Genomic DNA, 19,564 nt, shown 5'->3' with positions numbered 1-19,564 from the left:
ACATTTTGAGTAACTGTAGGCGATCGTCAATGCTAAACTCGCGATGGAGCAATAGGTTAGGGGCGCGACTGCGCTACTGAAATTATGACGTCACAAACTGTTGACAACTGACTTATCTATGAAAGCTTTCATTAAACCGTTCTGTAACACCATTTTGAATCTTTCATACATGTCCACTAAGCTGTAAATATGTATGTCCATGCATTTTAAAGCGAACAATGCTCAAGTGTTATCGGTGTGTTGACAAGTTAATAATTAATAATCTGACGTCACACTCTCCATAACAACACTCCCTTTGAACCTTTCGATCGAAGTGCCAATGCATTGCTGAATGGACTGTTGCCATGTGTGCGTGTGTTAGCTTGTGTGCAAGTGTTTGTGTGTGTGAGTGCTGTATTTTATTCGAGATATACGATGCGATGGCAGACACATAAAGACGCCGGCGGTGCGGCTATTGGCGCACAGTTTGCTTGGAGCTTGACTTCGATACGCATTGTAGGCAGCATTGGAACGAATAGCGAACGCAAAGCAGAACGCGCAACACGTGTGCCAATTGAAATTGAAAACAAATTGAGGCACAATTGAAAGCAGTCGCCGCAACAAGAGCACACGGACAATGTCAACCACAACGACAACGAGTAAGTACACGACTCCTCTTCCTCCACCCTAACCGCTGTCAACTAAAGCCTCGTCTACAGTTGACGGCTACAAGCTGGGCAAGGTGCTTATCGAGGGCAAAACGAAGCAGGTCTACAATCTGCCCGAGCATCCTGGCCTCTGTCTGCTGCTCAGCAAGGATCGTATCACCGCCGGCGATGGCGTCAAGGCCCACGATCTGGCTGGCAAGGCGCAGATCTCCAACACGACCAATGGCCAGGTATTTCGCCTGCTCAACGAGGCCGGTAAGTGTCGCTCTCTCTCTCTCTCTCTCCCCCTCTCTCTTGTCTCATTTTCGCTCTATTTTGATTTCGCCATAGGCGTTCGCACTGCATATGTTAAGCAGTGCGGCGAGAAGGCGTTCATTGCCCGCAGATGCGAAATGATTCCAATCGAGTGGGTTACGCGCCGCCTGGCAACCGGCTCCTTTCTCAAGCGCAATGTGGGCGTGCCCGAGGGCTACAGGTCAGTAACATTCGGTTAGGTTATCTACCTTGCAATTTAGATGCGACTGCTGCGCGTCTTATCAATTGCAACGAACGTCAGTGCAGTCGGTAAGCAACCAACCCATCCCCCCTCCTCCTACTCTTGCTTATTGCTGGTAATCATAGATTGAAATACAATTGATGCGCTGCATCGAGGTCGTTCCGTTGACCCCGCAGCATTGATAAGCGACACAACAAAAACAACAACAGGCGAAAAGCATGCTTAAAATAACACAACTTTGACAATCGACGTAAATTAGCGGAAACTTTTATGAAAATTATTTTTCTATTCATCAGCTACAACTGTGACCTCTTCAAAGTAATCCCCATTAGATACTATTCTACACTCGTATACCACTATAATAGTACAAAGCAAATTGATTTGATCTTCTCTATCGATATCTTATCGATAACTATATGTGCTGTATTCGATTTATATAGTTTTATACTTCTTTACATCCAGACTATTTATCCATAGCAATATGATGTGACTTGGCTGTGTATATCGATAACTGCAATAGTATACATTAATATATATTTTATAGGTTGTCGATGACTTAACGCGAAATTTACTGTGTAGATCGATAACAGTTTATTTACAGTTATATATTCTTAAATAGATCGATAACTCAACTACGACTTATCGATAACTATGTAAAAAGTAACTCCTATGCATATCGATCACTGCATCTGTCTAATCAATTCTCTCTTTCTTTCTCACAGATTCTCGCCCCCTAAGCAGGAGACGTTCTTCAAGGACGACGCCAATCACGATCCCCAGTGGAGCGATGAGCAAATCATTTCGGCCAAATTCGAGCTAAACGGTTTAACAATTGGTAAGTGGCAAAAAGAAGAAGAACCTGCAACAGATTCGAGTCGAGTGGAGCTAATTGGAATATGCTTGAATTGCAGGTCAGGATGAGGTGGACATTATGCGACGCACCACGCTGCTCGTCTTCGAGATCTTGGAGCGTGCCTGGCAGACGAAGAACTGTGCGCTCATCGATATGAAGGTGGAGTTCGGTGTGGATGACGATGGCAACATTGTACTGGCCGATATCATAGACTCGGATTCGTGGCGGCTTTGGCCAGCGGGCGACAAGCGTCTGATGGTCGACAAGCAGGTATATCGCAACCTGACATCGGTCACCAGCACCGATCTGGACACGGTGAAGCGCAACTTCATCTGGGTGTCTGAGCAATTGGCCGATATCGTGCCCCGCAAGGATCACTTGGTTGTCATCCTGATGGGCAGCGCTTCGGATACATCGCACAGCGAGAAGATTGCCAGTAGCTGCCGCTCGCTCGGCCTCAACGTGGAGCTGCGCGTCAGCTCGGCCCACAAGGCCCCGGAGGAGACTCTGCGCATTGTCCGTGAATACGAATCGGTGATGACGAATCTGATCTTTGTGGCCGTCGCCGGTCGCTCCAATGGCCTGGGCCCCGTCCTCTCCGGCAGCACCAACTATCCGGTGATCAACTGTCCACCCGTCAAGTCGGACAATATGCAGGTGGACGCCTGGTCGAGCCTGAATCTGCCGTCGGGCCTGGGCTGTGCCACTGTGCTCTATCCGGAGGCAGCGGCGCTGCACGCGGCCACCATTCTGGGCCTCAGCAACTTTATGATCTGGTCCAAGCTGCGCGTGAAGCAGCTCAACAATTTCGTGACCCTAAAGAAGGCCGACAAGGAGCTGCGCGGCGTGCGCAATGTTTGATGCGGAACGGGCCCTTTGTAACAGTGCCACTTTTTTTTTACATATATATAATTATGCATTTTTTTTTCTTTCAACTATTTTCTTCTCTCTTATGTTATGTTTTAGCTTAGTTTGCAAAAATGCAAATAATACAATAAAATAAATCAAAATTACAAAAAATTCCAAATAGTCGAGACACATTTTTGATTAAACGACGGGTTTGTGCCTTAGCTGGTAACAGATTATGATGTTGTATAATATATAGTAGACATGTATGTATGTGGTATGGTATATATTTATTTTTGAATTATTTTCTGCTCTCTTCTATGTTACTAACTAGTAAGCTAAGTTTGTACAAATAGAATTTTAAAAAATCTAAATTTTAAATAAAAATCAAAATAGTCGAGACACATTACGATTTAACGACGGGTTTGTATCTTAGCTGTTTATATGCGAGACACATTCTTGGGGTGCGCATGGGGCGGCGGAGGGTTGTGTCTTGGCTAACACCTTAGATTTTTGTAGCCTACTTTTTAGCTGCGCATTAAAATATTTAAAGGGATTCTTTGTGGCTGTTTCTGATTGGACCAGCTGGCTGAATTAGAGTTTAAATTATTTAACTTATATTTCTTTCTTGTGTGTGCAATTTAAAATTTATATCTAAAACTTTAAATTGCACACTTAATCAATAATAGCAGAAAATCGCTATTAAATAACTTTTTCCTGCACATATGCATATATGCATATGTAAATATGTGTGTATGTATGTATGCTTACTTTGTGGGTATTTGACATACTTTGAGTCAGCCACAGCCATTATCAGATAAGGCAATTAAAGTGCTTTTTAGCTAATTCTTTAGCAAACATTTCACGCAAGATTTTCAAATTTCATAATCTCACTAAAGCCAAACATTTCTCTCTTATCTGTTGCAGCATATGCGCCATTAGCAGCACCCATCCGCCCTCTGCCTCACTCGCTCACTCTCTGTTTCTCGCTCTCTCTTGCCCTCTCCCCCGCTCTTGCTGTAGCCTTCGCAAAGCCTTGGAAACTGAGCTGCGTAGATTTAGCATTCTTTGAAGGCGACAGTTGAGCTACTCCAGTTACCGACCCACCCGCTCTCTATCACCATCTCTCTCACTCTCTCTATCTATCTATCTCAGCCCTCTTGCCACGCCCATGCAGACTAAGCACTGATAAGAGCTGGAAAATGGAAGATGAAATCGGAGAAGACTGTGCCAAACGGAAGAGTTGCCATCGCCAGTGTAATTACCAAGGCGACTGGGCGAGGGGCGGCAGAGGCCGACGCGTCGCTGCGGGAGGGGCGAGGCTATGTAAAATGTGTTGAAGTGCGCGTCGCACAACCTCAGCTCAATTAATCATACTTTACCAGCAAACACATTCATAACAATAACAATAACTTAGCACGTGGTCTGTCCAAAGGGGAGAGACAAAGAAAGAGAGAGAGAGAGAGAGAGAGAGAGGAGAGAGGGAGTCCACAGCACATATTAAAAGTCAGGGTCAAAGTGCCATTGTGTTTGCTTCATGTCGCAACTTATGCGGTCGCGCGCTGCTAGCAACGGCTGCCACAGTGCTGAGGCAGCGGCAGCGGCAGAGGCTGGGGCAGGGGGCAGGGGGGTCTGTATTGTGGGCGGCGGGCTGGGTTGGGCAATCGGACGGTAACAAAAATAAACAATATATTAATGGCAAGGCAAATGTAACGAAAATTTAAGAAAACAAGAAATGAATAGATGGAAAGTAATGTACATACGCGACTCATGTATACCCTACATTGTATATATGTATAGTGAATGCAAATTGAAGAACTTTTGTGAATACATATATATATATATAGAGATAATAATTGGAAACATATCTATAAATAATTTTGCCAAGAAATCATTTTCTAATAACTTATGGTTTATCGAGTTTAAGTAGAATAATATCTATAAATATATAATATATGAATTTATGTAGATTGTCGCCTGTCTATATATATAGATAGACATTAACTTCTAATTGAATTCATATGCGAATTTTCTGTGAATTTATATAAATAATACACATTAATTAATTCATTCACGTTCATTATTTAACATAGTGTTAATAGAAGCAACGTGCTTGAGGTATACAACCATACATATACATATGTATGTGGGTATGTATATAGGCAAGTGCATTTGTTAATAGAACGTGATATTCAGCACGCGCTTTAGCAAGGTATTCATATACACAATATATAGCTATATTTATTTATAATTTCCATTAAAAACCACTTTAACTGATCAAAACTTTAAATTTAAATAAAAATTAAAAGTATAAAATACTATTTATTGTATGTATATAAATAATAATAACTATGTGCATACACTTGGCTCGGCTCGTTAAACTCTCTAACAGAATCAACATGCACTTAGTGCAGAGAAGTGTAGGGGAAAAAAATAATGTTGTAGTCCTCTTTGCTTGGCTTTTGTCTTGCTTTGCTTTGCTTTCTGCTTTACGTTGCTCTGCCTCTTTGCGTCTCTGCTGCGACTGCGGCTATGGCTGCGGCAGCGGTTGCGGCTGCGGCTGCGGCTGGGTCTGAGAGGCCGTGGGGGTCGCCCAACGACAACAATGCCCGGCAATTGTTTTGCGGCGTTGACGCCAATGTCAACGTCAACGTCAACGTCTGCAGCGACGATGACGAGGCTATGTTTGCGATCGCTGTCGTTTCCGTCTGTCGCGACCGACGACGAGTCGTTGCGACGAGGTAGAGTGGGGTGTGGAACGGAACGGTGCTTTTGGCGCGGATCGTTTGCTAAGGCATAAAACAATTTTGTTACAAGAAAAAGCCGCCGCCGCCTCTTTGTCCGATCTTTGCACACGTTGTCATTATCATTGTGTGCGTGAGTGTGCGAGTACCAATGTGTGTGTGTGTTTGTGTTGTCTCTTTTGTTGCGCGCCTTCTTCTGCCTCTCTTTACAGTCCGGTACTTCAACTTGTTGCTAAAAATATGCAAGGCAGTAAGAGGAAACCGGTTTTTCAGCGATCATCAACTTGCTGGGCCTGTTGCTGGGTGCCAGTGGCCGCAAGCTAGGTTAGGTAGCGGCTGGGCTTGGCTGTGGGGTAAGAGGACGGTAGAGGGGCAAGGGGAAAGTTGGCGACTGTGTGACTTGATTGAGTTGGCTTAAGCAGCGAACGAGCCATGCACAAATAAAGCCAAGACAACAACATGCAAAAAGCCAACACGTAATACAAGACAAGTCGCGGTTGGGGCCCCAAAACACGATCGAGCCGGCCAAGCACCAAGCAGCAAGCGCTTGCGCAGGGGGCAAAACAATTCACTTTGTTGCTGCTTTTGTTGTTGGCACTGAGAGCGGACAGAGCGGCTGGCAAACACACACACACACACACACACAGGTAGGCAAACAGGCAAGCATGGGGGCATCGATGATGAAGCCGCTGCCGCTGCCGACGCGACGTCGATTACGCGCGCTTATAGCGGGCAAGCCTAGTTGTTGTTATTATTGTTGCTGTCGTTCTCATTCTCTTTGCTGATGCTGCTTTTGTAGTTGTAGTTGTTGTTGCTGTTGTTGTTGTTGTAACCGCAAGTTGCGCTACTTTTGCGCTTATTCGGCTTCGCGCCTTAGCGTCATCTCGCTCGCTCGCACGCTCGCTCCAAGCCCCTACTTGCTATTTCACAATGTCACCCACCAGTCGCAGCCATAAATTCAGGTTAGGTTTTGTTTTCTTCTTTCCTTCTACACACACGCACACGCACACACATGCATGCAGAACTAAGAGCGAGTATGAGTTTACGTTCTTATGTATGTGTGCGATGTATTGCGTGTGTGTATGTGTATATATTTATGTATGTTTGTATGTGCATATGCATGTATGACAACTGACTTAACTGTGAATTGCTTCGACTGTTGGCGACGATCGGTTGCATATTAATGGACAACAGCCGGTGGAATCGCAGTAGCTGGCGGGGTGTGCGGTGTCTGTCCGTGTATGTATGTGTGTGTGTGGGGTATATCAGGCCGGTAGGTGTCTTTGGGCGCGAACATTTTAATGATAAGCACCAAGTGTGCGCGATCTGTCGATAATAAAAAACTTCAACAATAAAAACAAATTAACAAAACAAAAATTAGCAACAAAGCACGAAACGCAGCGGGAACACAAAAATAAGAAGAAGAAGATGGTTTAAAAATAGACAACGAAACGGATAGAAGAGTTGATATTGTACATACATACATATGTATGTATGTATGTATGAACATGTAGCGGTTAACTAAACAGCTGCTTAAATTCATGCATGTGTGTGTGTATGTATGTATGTATGTATGTATGTGTGTGATCGATATCGGTCAATGTCGAGCAATTACCGAGGTCACTTCATGGTACACACATACATACATATGTATATCTATGTGTGTATGTGTAGTAAAGGTCCACAAATAGCTCTTGGCTTAATTACAATAGCAGAGAGCATGTTGAAAGGTTTCCCACAGACAATCTATTATATGTGTGTATGTATGTATATATCGATATGTATTTGTGTATATGCACTTTCATATGTATGTACATACATACATATATGGACATACATATGTATCGGATTGATAACAATGCCCTATCATCAAGTACTTTGGGCTTTCGCAAATATTTCCACAAGTTTTTATTCTTCATTCAAAGCTATCAACATTAATTAGATAGTCAATAAATTACAAACAAACATGAATGGATATATAGACATATATACATATGCACATATTGTATATTTATTTATGTATGTACATATGTAATTGTGTATAACTGAATAGCAACAATAGATGTTCGAATGTCTCTAACTTACATACATACATACATATGTATGTACATAGCTTTATTTTCCTTACAATTGTTTTTTATTTACATTATATAACATATGTACATAACATACAACTTTTTAGTATTGCCTTCGTATTTTAATTTAGTTATAAACTCAACATTAACTAAATTTCATAAATTATAATAAAAAGCTATTAACTGAAAAATCTAAAGTCAAATAATTGGAATTTTTCTGTTTCTTGACAAACTGTACATACATACATATGTATGTATGTATGTATGTATGTATGTACTTTGTTGATACACTTGATACATATGCATGTTCATACATACATACATGTTAATACATACATACATATGTATGTACATATGTACATATGTACATACATATGTATGCAATTGATTGAATAGCATTAAATTAACTGTCTTTTATTTTACATACACCGATATCTACATACATACATATATAGTATGTATGTATGTATTTTATTTGTCGATTGAGTCATCGAACTGTTAATAAATCAAGTCCATAAACGATAAATCGATATTATTTCCTATATTTATTCAAGTCATTTGAAAATACTGAATAGTTTCAGTAAATATTTAATAGCTCAAATCACGTTGAGAATGCGAGAGGAAGACTAAAAAAAAGAAAAAATGGTGGCCGATTTAAGTGCGTGTAAAAAAACTATTTCTAAGTAGAGCTGCATCTGCACTCTACAAGTACATAGTATATGTACAACATATTTGCATATGTATGTATGTACATACATACATGCATCTGCATGCATGCGTAAAGCACGCATACATATGTATATACGTACATACATATGTATGTACACACATTTATATGTATACACATGTATGTATGTGTGTACCCAATCCATATATGTACATACATATGTATGTATGTAACATTTGCCTTGGCTAGGTCGAAAATGGCATTCACACCTCCCTCCCACCCACTGCTATCGATTTGCATGGCATGCAGAGATCGAGCGGGCACAGCCTCAGCTGCAAGCAACGTCTTAAGCTGCTGCTGTCGCCGCTGCAATCGCTGCCCTGAGAAGAAATATGAAAAAAAAAAAACATGCTAACGCCCCCGCTGCGGCCCCGTACAAAACCATTTGCAGTTAGGCAACTTTTTTTCTTACACAAATGCACGCACGCCAACATTCTAACTTATTCACACATGCAAACAATCTCACTTCTTGGTGTGTATGTATGCATGTGTATGTGTGTGTGCTTGTCTCTGCATCAAAATTCGCGAGCCATTCTACTTCTCTGCTCGTTTGTTTCGTGTGCTTTCATTTTATTTTACTTTTTATTATTACATATTCTTGTTATTTTTATTTTTGCGTTACTCGTTTTATTTGCGTTGCTGTTCTTGTTCTTGTTGTTGTTGTTGCTTGCCTGGCAGCCTTTTGCTTTATTTATTTCGACTGACTGTGACGCGTTCGTTCGCATGCCCCCAACCCTCTTACTTTGTGCTAACTCGCTCTCCTTTTTGCGTTCATCAGTGTGCACCCTGTCTCGCTCTCGCGCACATTTCTGTTGGCAAACTGCGGCGCACTCATGAGTCAGTCGGTCTGGCTGTTCGTCTGTCGCTTAGTCTCTCCGTCTCTCTTTTGCCTGTGAGTTGTCTATCTGTCTGTTCGGCCGCCACTGTCTGTGCCTGTGTGCGTTGAAGTTGAATGTGCCGGTTTTTCAGTTGCTGCTGCTGTTGTTGTTGTTGTTGTTGTTGTTGTTGTTGTTGTTGTTATTGCCGTTGGTCGTGTCATGTTGATTTGTGTGCTTGGCTCGGCTCTTCGACTGGCACACCGACAGACCGGCACACCGCCTGAACGACCAACCAACCGCCTGTCCGCCCGCTACCCTGACTATAAGCGTCTGCGCTAGTTATTCGGTATTCTGCTGCTTGTGCTTCTGCTGCTGTCGCTGTCGTTGCCTCTGCCACTGCCGCTGCGAGCATTATGTCTCTTCCTCTTACATTTCTGCTTCATCTTCTTGTACACATGCATAGACACACACTTTCAAACAGCAAACAGCAACAGCAAGTAGATAACAACCGCCTCTGCCTCTGCCGCTGCCACTGACACTGCTGCTGCCGCTGCCACTGCCGCTGTCGCTGTCGCGCCCCTTAGTCCGTTCTTGTAGATACTTATGTATCCATGGGTTACGTTCATACATACATACTTACTGTATGTACGTGCATACCAATGTATCTATGGCAACACAGCGTGTGATATATAAGCGTCCTCTGAGTATATGCATGTGTGTGTATGTGTATGTGCGTTTGTGCTTGTATGTGTGCAGACAGCTGCTTTGTGTGTCAAATTGTAGCAAAAATGTTTTTTTTTTCTCTTGTATTATTTTTTGTGCCGAGTGCCTGAGAACCACCCACCCACTGGCGCATTCTGCACCACCTTGTGCTCAGCTGGTTGTGAATGTGGTTGTTGTTTTCCATAGGAATTAAATTTATGCAACTCTACTTTAAATTCGATTTTCAAAAGCCATGAGCCAAATACTAAGAATACACAGTAGAAATGCATGCCGTGAATTATTAATACATACATACGTATGTGTATGTATGTATGTGTATGTATAATACCATTTCCTATTAATATTCTTCTAATCTGCTTAGAAAATATTCCATTGAATTGAATTACTGCGGTAATGCTGATTATATGAAGTGTTCTTTAACAAAATAATCGTTGGAGCTTTAATGGAATGCAATGAAACTTAGCGAAATACATACATATGTATACTACCTGTTAGCTGCTCTTTATCTTCTCATTCAGTTTGTTGTAAAAAACAGAAGATAATCGGCTTAGCAAATTTTTCCAAGAAACCCACTAAACATCAATGATTCCTGCTGACGCAGCCAATTCACTACTGGGTAGCTCATTTCTTGCCGTTCTTTATCTATATCACTCTCTCGCTCTCTCCCTCTCTCTTTTCACTGTTTCTGCTGTGGCGGTGTGCGCTGCGCAAAAACTACACTGCGTTCTCGCTGCGGCGACGCGTCGGTCACACAGACCGTCATACTTATGCTTGTTTGTGTGTCTCTTAGCGCACAGTGGACCCTTGCGAAGTATTGTCAGAAATAATTATATTAAAAAAATATTGCGTTTCCAATATGCTAGATATTAAAAATATCTGAGTTGCTCACACTTTTCATAAACAGCATACAATTTTAAATTGTTCGTTTTCATTAAAGGAAATATATAAAAACAATAACAAATAGTAATTAACCACTGTGCGTCGATGTTTCAGCTTCGTTACGTTTTGCCGCTGGCAGCGCAGCAGCAGCACAGTGCTTTGTTATGCTGCCCGAACAAAAGCAACGTTGCCAAACTTCATTGTGCTATGCGCTGTTCATGTTCACGTTTGGTTGACTGCCAGTGTATGTATATAGCATGTATATACATACAAAGATATATGTATGCATGTTTGTGTATGGATGTATGTATGTCTGCTTATATCAGTGTGTGCGTGTGTTTTATATCAGAAATTTCCATTTAATTTTTTATTTAGGTTTCTTTTTCGTTTTGCAACGTTGCTGTAGCTGTTTTATGTGTAGATTCATACATACATACATACGTGTTGTTTATATATGTATAATTTGTATATGCACACACATGTATTCATGCATGCTTGTATGTAGAGATGTAGCTTTTGCTTTTGTGTGAGATTGTATTTTGGTTACACTTTCAGCTGCCGATTTGATTCCATGGTTTTTGGGAAGCGCATACGTCACACATACATGTGTACAAAGGTTTGTGCGTATGTGTGTATGCCATTCAATCCAGAAGCAGTGGGAGACGAGCCAGAGCTTCTGCCAACGTTTGGGCCCTGACGTCGATGCAGCATAGGCCTGCAAATTGCCAGGAAATCTCTGTTGAGGGTTGTTTTGGTTTTTGTTGTCGATTTTATTATTGCTTTTTTCTCTCTTCTTCTAAATATATGTATATATGTGTATGTATGTCCATATGAGAATGCGCTGTGCGTGTGTGGCTGTGTATGTGTATGTGAATGTGTGCTCAGTCGCATTCGCAGCCACAGGTGTTGTCGATGTCGACGTTGTTGGGTTTCGACATACATACATACGTCAAGTTCAGCTCTCCCAAATACTTCACACCTTTGTGCAAATTATTTCGTCGTCAATATGACAAAAAGTTAACCTCAAAATGTTGTGCGCCGCCTGTTGAGCGTGACTCAGTCGCAAACGATGGCAACGGCGACGGCGACGGCGACAGCGACGTCAGCACCGACAAAAGCGGGACCGACAAATTTTTTATTTAAACAAATGCAGCAACAACAACAACTGAGCTTAATGAAAAAGTTATGCGAGTATAAGCTTTCGTTTTTATTTATGTATGAATTTATATACAGATACAGATACATACATAAGTATGTATATACATATGTACATATGTTTGTGTGTGTGTGTAATTTGTATTTGCGTGCATGTGCGTGCGTCTCTTTTTGTGTATGTGTGTGTGTGTGTGCTCTCAAACAAACTTTGCTCCCTACACTTGACCTTGTTTTGCCATTTTCATTTTGTGCCATGCACCCCACCACTCATACACACACACGCTTACAGATGGGCGGGCTGATTGCGGTTGATTGTGGCCTAGGCAGAGGCGGGGCAGCATCAGCAACTTTGTATGACAAAGCAAAAGCTAAGACCACGCTGAGCCAACACAGTAATTTGCCTAAAATTGTGCGCCGGCTTAAATGCCGGCAACAACAACAACAAAGAAGCGAGCAAAAAATAAAACCAGAAACACAAAGCAAACGCAAACAACAACAATACAAGAATCAAGAAAGAAAAGAAAAACAAGAAAAAAGAAAAAGAAAAAATAAGAATCAGTGAAGGGCGAAGACGTGGAAGACGTAGACGCAGACAGCGGCAATAAAAATGCAGAGCAAGGCGAAATGAACACAGGAAGGACAGGGCAACAAAGTTATTTTAATGACCTGCTGTTGTGTTGGTGTGCGCGGGAGGGGGAGGGACAGGAGACAGAGCAGGGCACAAAGTCGAACGGCGACGGGCAAAGCCGCAACAGTAAAAATGGCAAGCAAAGGGAAATTAAAGACCATGACAACAACAACCGGCTATGGGCAGCGGGGAACGGGCAACGGGATGGCGAAAAACTTAAAAGAGAATTGCTAATGCCAAACAGCAACAGCAATAACAACAACAACAACAGCAGCAAGCGCGGACTGGCAAAGAAAGACATAAAACTTTTATTTATACATGCATACATACATACATGTGTATACATACATGTATGTACATATATATTAACATATGTACATATGTATGTATGTATGTGTGTATTTCTGCGCGCACATGCGAGCAAAAGAATAAGGAAAGTGGCCAAATAACAATAAGACAAAAAAGCAAATACAACAAACAAAGAATATCAGCAGCAGAAAAATGCATGGACTATCTGTTAGCTAGCGGGTGGATGAGATGGGGGACGGGATGGGATGGGATGGTATGTGGGAGAAAAACGGACAATGCAACTGAAATTCTATCGATAGCAACTCCCGATAATTGAATACACAATTGAAAGCTTTTCAATGGAATTATAGATGTGGCAAGATAATTGTCTAGATATTCTATACGCAGCACACATTAATACACACATATGTACATACATATGTTTAACTGTAACTCTAAAAGTTTACACTATAGCAAAAGTTTGCTGCAGCGTCGATTGTTGCATACTAATTTCATTGTCAATAATTGAAAGATTGAACTAACGGTTGTTAGTTAATATACAAACATACATACATACATGTACATAAGCGCATATGTATGATTTTGCATGTACATACATACATACATACATACATATGTACGTATTTACGTTTACAGAGATTTAAAAGCAATAACTAAATAAATTCATATTCATGTACGTACATGCACATACATACATACATACAAAGTTAGCAGAAGTTACTTAAAGATTGCCTGAATGAAAGCTCTGCACTAATCTAAGATGTGCCTTAGATACACACATACATACATACACACATACAAATGTATATAGAACAGATATTGCTACATATGCCTGGGGTGTTTTCCAGCCTTTAAAAATATTATGGAAAGTTTTGGCAATGCAGTGGGTACTCCTTGGAGCCGCCAGCAAATGAAACCTGTAACAAAGCTGATAAAGAAAGAAAAAGAAAAGAAAAGAAAAGAAAAGAAAAGAAAAGAAAAGAAAAGAAAAGAAAAGGAAAACAAAGCCTGCCATGCTTTGGGCGCTCTTCTGCTGCTGCTTCTACACAAATACATACATACATATGTATATACATACATATGTACATATACAAACTTCTATTTCTGCACCTACTTCTTCTTCTTCTTCTTCGTCATCCTCTGCTTCTTGCTGCTGGCAAAGACAGACAGATGGTATTAAATGCGGCGTGTTGTTGTCTAGCTGAATGTAAAGCTTAAGCTCAAGCTGACTCAGATTCAGATGACTATCCCAATTCCAAGGCAGATGTCCTATACACAAGCAAGCGCACACACATACATATATGCACACATACACACAAACGCACGAATGCATGTATGTATGTATGGAAGTGTAGGTGCCTAGGGGTTAGAGTTGAGAGAGACTCGGCATAACGGACCCCAACGGCAATGGCAGCAAATTAAAGTTACTAAAGCAAGAAAAGCACAAAAAGCAAAAAGAAAAAAATGTATACAAAAAAAGAGATAAAAATAAAATACAAAATAACAAGAACAAGAAAAACGAGCGAAATTTCTTGCACAGCGTGGAAGCATAGTCGCAGCGGCGCGCAGAGACTGTGCCAATGCACAGCGACATGGAACAAGAACAAGAACAAGAAAGAACAAGAACAAAAACAAGAACAGCAACAGCAATAAGAATATCGAGAAGCATGACTTAGTCGGTGGTTGTTGTTGTTGCTTTTGCCTAGCCGTTGTTAAGAGACAGTGACAGGGGCAGGGGCAGGGGTCGTACATCAGGAGTTGCTGCAAGTGCGACAGAGATGACAGAGCTGAGCTGCCTGCTCGCAAATCTAAAATGATTAAAAACCGGTTCGTGGACTATACGGTTCTTTTTATTTTCTTTTGCATTTGAGACAAAGCTTAGGATTTGACCAGCCGACAAAAATGTCGCAATCTGTTTGAAATGTTAATTGTGAAAAGCAAAAAGCAAAGCAACAATTTAATGTCATACCAAGGCTCAAACTTTACAATTAAATATCCATATTTGTTGTATCACTAAAACTCTGCCGTTTATTTTGTAACATTTTGGTTACATGTACATATGTATACATATATCATTGATTAGAAGTCGAAATTGCAATCAGAAGTATCACAGAACTTATAGTGAGTTCATTCATATTTTTTTTTTTTTTTTACGTTGAGGTTTTCTTGTGTAAAAAAATACAATTGCAATGATTTTGTGTGCCCATTATGTGAATGTCGATGTTATGTGAATTTGTCGTTGCAATTGAATTAGCTATTTTATATATTATTTGAATTTATGTTATTAGTCTCATATTATCTTAATATGTATGTATGTACGTATTAAAAATCATTTGTACGCATATTTTTGGAACATCATTTCGGACACTTTTCTCGCCTGAGCATTGTCGTGCAATTGCTTTTGCTTTTAATCAGTTGTCGCCGTCGCCGCTCTAATTGGCGCGTCATGACTAAAGCCAGTGTCACACACAAGCACTTCTTGTATTGCTTTGTGCTCTTTTCACCTCACTCCGTCTTTCTCTCACTCACTCCCTCGCTCCATCTATCTCTATCTCTATCTCTTATTGCACTATTTGAAATTATCCCCAGAAAAGAGATCGCCGCCAGTGCCGTTGGGCAGGAAGCGGGCGTCGAGAGAGAGCCGATTCATGCGCCCGAAGACCAGCACCTCGCTGATGATGCGCTCGGCGAAGAGACGCTGATCGGGTCGCATGTTTCGGAAATGCGCCGCCATACGCTTGCCAATCAAATCGCATTCGCTCTCCGTATGCTCGATGCTGCGCTCCATCATCATTTGGCGGCGTTTTTTGCTGACCGTTGCTGTGCTCTCCCCACCGTAATCGCCGTCATCGTCGGTGCTGTGCTGACGTCGACGCATGCTGCGGCGCGACTGCGACTGCTGCTGCTGCTGTGGCTGCAATCGTACTGTGGCATAAGGATGCGGATGCACATGTTTTCCGGCACCGCTGATGCTGTTGTTGTTATTGTGGTTGTGGTTGTTGGCGTTGTTATTGGAGTTGCTGTTGTTGTTGCCGCTATGGGAATGTTGCTGATATTTGCTTTCCATTTTTGGATCGCATTTGTGACGTGCCTCGCTTAGCGTTCCATGCTTGACGCCATTCTCCTCGTCCTCTGCTTCCACTACGTTATCAACGTCGCCGTCGCCGTCGCCGTTGCCGTTGCCATCCCCCTCGCCATCGTCGTCACCTTCAATATCGCCCTCAGCGTCGGCCTCGCCCTCGATGACCAACATGTCCTCCTCGGGCGGAAAGGGCTCGGCGAAAATGTCCTCGTCCTGCAAAGAGTCATCAAAATAGCCAAAAATAAACTTGAAAACGCTTAACGCTAAGTCGACTAACAAATACCCTGTAATAAGTCAAACGACTTGGCTATGAACTTTACTTAAAGCGTATTTTCAGTTAAATATGTATCTATTTGCCAAATTAACCCCCTCTCTCTACCTATCTATTGATACATATATAAGATATCCTCATTTCATGTGATTCAACGAGCAAATACCCCTTAAAAAGTTTAGCTTATGCAAAATTCAAAAATACGACGTGAGTTAAGCACACTTCGTACAGGGTATTTCTCTTTGCCAAATTAACTCTCCCCTTTCTCTTCCTCCCCTCCCTCTCCTTTCTCACTCTCTCTCTCTCTCTCTCTCTTGTTCTCTATAAAAATACCCTGAATTTTGTTGCGTGTATCCCACTCACTGGCTCCTGCTCTTCCAGGGACACTTCCACCACATTTTCATTGTAGGCATCTTTTAGGTACTCCGGTTCGGATTCCTGCTCCGGTTCGGGTTTCGAATCCGGTTCATGTTCAGGCTCCGCATCAATCAGCGTCTGCGCCTCGCCCGTCTCCTGGTCGTAGAGAAACTCCAGCTCATTGAAGTACCACAGGGACGGCACATACTCCTCGCCGCTATAAGCCCCATTGGCCCTGCTCTCGAGCACCTTGCGCAGCTCGCGTCGGTAGGAGGTGCGCAGATTGTTGATTTTTCGCTTCACCATGTGGATGTTGGCGTACGGGTCGCTGGTGCGCATGTGGCGCAGGAGCCGGTCGTACGAGTGCGCCTTCAGCTTACGGTTGCGATAATCTTTCGAATTGGTCAGCCACAGCTCCGGCATGGAGCGATAGAGACGAAAGAATTCTTTCCAAAATTCCGTATTGCGCACGTGATGCGAGTCCATAGCAAGCAATTATTGAACTGTCGTCCAACGCGGTCGTACGACACAAGCGATGGCAGCGCTCGTCGTCCAACCCACACGACATGCAACCCGAACGTACCCATACAAAGAGAGCGAGAGAGACAGACGGAAAAACAGAAACAAACAAGCACACACACACACATGCATACACATATACATACACATGCACACAAGCGCACGAGCTGTTGCCTCCTCTCTCTCACTCTCTCTCCTCCAGACCCATCGGTCTATTCGCTTTCCCACGCGCTATCTGCATCTCGCTCTTACACTTACATGCATGCTCGCCTCATCGAGGCTATCGTCCAAGCCTTTGATCTCGTGCTTAATGCGCGATGTCGTCTCAAAGTTCAGATTGAGCACCGGCTTAAGGAAGTCCATCAGATGGAACCACCACAAGCGCGGCTCGTAGCCATTGTATGACGATTGAATTTTGCGTATTTCGCGCCTATAGCAGCAGCGCAGCGAATTGATTTTCCGCTTCACATCCTGCACGCTGGCCTCACGATTGACACGTCGCAGGATTTTCAACAGCTCCTGATAGCCGGGCGCCTTCTTCTTCTTCGACAGATAATCGATGGACGTGTTGTCCCACAGTGCCGTAAAGTGGCGGTAGCAGCTGATGAACTCCTCCATCACCTCCTTTTCGTCATACAAATTGGGCGTCGTCATTTGTCTATCCCTCTGTGTTTGTTTGCTTCCTTGCTTGCTTATTCGTTTGTGTGAGTGTGTGTGTGTGTGTGTGTGTGTGTGTGTGTGCTGCCTGCTGCTGCAATGGCTTCGCTCCAACTGAAAACTGAATGATTGTGACTGAGCGAGAGTGTCATGCAAATACAACGTGTATGAACGAATGGTCGTTCGGTATGATGCTGTTGTTGTAGCTGTTGTTGGTGCCGTCGATGGCATTGCTGTTCATTCCCTTCCACCTTTTCCTTCTCCTCATCATCATCATCATCATTAATTTCATTATCATTATTTTCATATTTTCGCTGGTGCCTTTTAAAGCGGGCAACGACAACGACAACAACAAAAACAAAACCAACAACAAAAACAACAACAACAACAACGACAACGGCAACGTCGCCATCGTCGTCATTGCGTCTCTGCTTCTGTTTCTTGGCATTGCCTTTTAATCATTGCTTTTACCATTTGCCTTTTATTTATTTATGTTATAAACAGCAACGTTGGTCATGCGGCAGCAGTCTCAGTCGACGCTGACGGCAGCGGTAGTGGCAGCGTCGGCATCGGCGTCACCACAGTCGCACAAGTGTATGGGCGCTGGCAAGCGCAACGTTGCCGCACTTCACCAGTTCGAGCCAGCTGTTGAAAAATGGCAACGTTACGGCGTTGAGAGATATGTTGCATGACAGCAATGAGGCCAACGCGAGCCGGCCGTGTGTATTGCACAAAAGTAAAAAACAACAACAACAACTATAGCAACAACAATGACAACAACAACAATTGTAGCATCAGCAGGCAGCCGCCTAATAATAATAATAGCAACAACAAAACAATATTAATAGACCTGAAACATTAGCGCGCGCACAGAAACAAGCAGGCCAGCAATACAAATTTCAAATATTTGTTCGCATCGAGCATCGAACATCGAGCATCGAGCATCGAACACGCGTGCTGCAGACGTTCTGCAGGTTGTGTCGCAGTCGCATTGGCTGCAGTTGTGTTTGTGTTTCACTTTCACTGCGCAAAATTGGCAAAAACGATGCGAAACAAAATCAAAGCAGAAAATACAAAAGATTTGACAGTCTGCGTCAGTCAGCGTCAGTCAGAGTTGCATGCAACGAACGCGACAAAAGTGTGAACAGTGCCAGGCTGCAAATTGTGCCAAGCTTGTCACTTGTGAACATGCGGCCATATTGTTACATGCATACATACATATGTATATGACTAGGCTGTAATGTATGTATGCATGTGCATATGTTTATTATTAAATCTGATGTAATGTCATGGCGCATTGAGGGGGCCTTTTCAATAGAATGTAATTCGACTATTCTTATTAAATTTTGAACAAATCAACATTCTTTCTACCCGTATAACTATGCCCAATATTTTGGCGCCTCACTGTTGTCTGTTCGCTAAGCCATTCTTTGACTGCTGCTGTCGCGTACATCGCCGGCTTCGAACTGTGTTTGCTCAAACGGTTCGAGTTCGATGTCGGATGTTCGATTCACAGCAGTCTTTGCCGACCCAACATCGGATTCAACATCGGCAGCAGCACCAGCAGCGGCGTCGTCGCCGTTATAGTCGTTATAGATGTAGATGTGTTGTTCAACTCCTGAAAACTCGGGTGTGTGCAGCGCGTGCAGATCATGTAAAAAAAATTATAAGACGGTTTGCAAATACGTTGCGAATTTATCTATAAGAAGTTTACATTAAAAATTATAAAAATCGTCGCTATAAAACAAAACCAACAACAAGGTAAACGTGCAACGCAA

At 42.5% G+C, this 19,564-nt stretch overlaps 2 protein-coding genes across 4 annotated transcripts; one reads left to right on the top strand and one right to left on the bottom strand.

The window, feature by feature from the left end:
• Positions 1 to 421: 421 nt before the first annotated feature.
• Positions 422 to 3,025, top strand: LOC6584775 (multifunctional protein ADE2). Its single transcript, XM_002010381.4, has 5 exons — positions 422 to 638; positions 699 to 902; positions 978 to 1,122; positions 1,866 to 1,978; positions 2,055 to 3,025. The coding sequence occupies exons 1-5, from the start codon at positions 617 to 619 to the stop codon at positions 2,855 to 2,857; spliced, it is 1,287 nt and encodes a 428-aa protein (XP_002010417.1). The 5' UTR covers positions 422 to 616; the 3' UTR covers positions 2,858 to 3,025.
• Positions 3,026 to 14,901: 11,876 nt separating this feature from the next.
• On the bottom strand, positions 14,902 to 17,889 carry LOC6584774 (transcription factor mef2A). 3 transcript variants are annotated; one of them, XM_015161612.3, is made up of 2 exons: positions 17,388 to 17,889; positions 14,902 to 16,195 (listed from the first exon to the last, which is right to left on the bottom strand). In XM_015161612.3, exons 1-2 carry the CDS (start codon positions 17,781 to 17,783, stop codon positions 15,470 to 15,472), a joined length of 1,122 nt encoding a protein of 373 aa, XP_015017098.1. In that variant the 5' UTR covers positions 17,784 to 17,889; the 3' UTR covers positions 14,902 to 15,469. The 3 variants fall into 3 exon arrangements, with proteins under 3 accessions (XP_015017098.1, XP_015017097.1, XP_002010416.2); XM_015161611.3 differs by lacking the exon at positions 17,388 to 17,889 and adding an exon at positions 16,587 to 17,246; XM_002010380.4 differs by lacking the exon at positions 17,388 to 17,889 and adding an exon at positions 16,617 to 17,242.
• Between the last annotated feature and the right edge of the window lie 1,675 nt (positions 17,890 to 19,564).

The sequence above is a fragment of the Drosophila mojavensis genome, unplaced genomic scaffold (genome assembly GCF_018153725.1).
Source record: "Drosophila mojavensis isolate 15081-1352.22 unplaced genomic scaffold, ASM1815372v1 contig_136, whole genome shotgun sequence".
Lineage (NCBI taxonomy): Eukaryota > Metazoa > Arthropoda > Insecta > Diptera > Drosophilidae > Drosophila > Drosophila mojavensis.
The sequence above is the reverse complement of the archived record's forward strand: the minus strand, read 5'-3'. Positions and strand labels throughout refer to the sequence as shown.

Coding starts and splice junctions, on each gene's coding strand:
- LOC6584775 (XM_002010381.4), top strand. CDS start 617: ATGTCAACCACAACGACAACGA. Junction 639..698: donor GTCAACCACAACGACAACGA/GTAAGTACACGA, acceptor CCTCGTCTACAG/TTGACGGCTACAAGCTGGGC. Junction 1,123..1,865: donor GGCGTGCCCGAGGGCTACAG/GTCAGTAACATT, acceptor TCTTTCTCACAG/ATTCTCGCCCCCTAAGCAGG.
- LOC6584774 (XM_015161611.3), bottom strand. CDS start 17,096: ATGGACTCGCATCACGTGCGCAATACGGAATTTTGGAAAGAATTCTTT. Junction 16,196..16,586: donor TACACGCAACAAAATTCAGG/GTATTTTTATAG, acceptor GACTCTTTGCAG/GACGAGGACATTTTCGCCGA.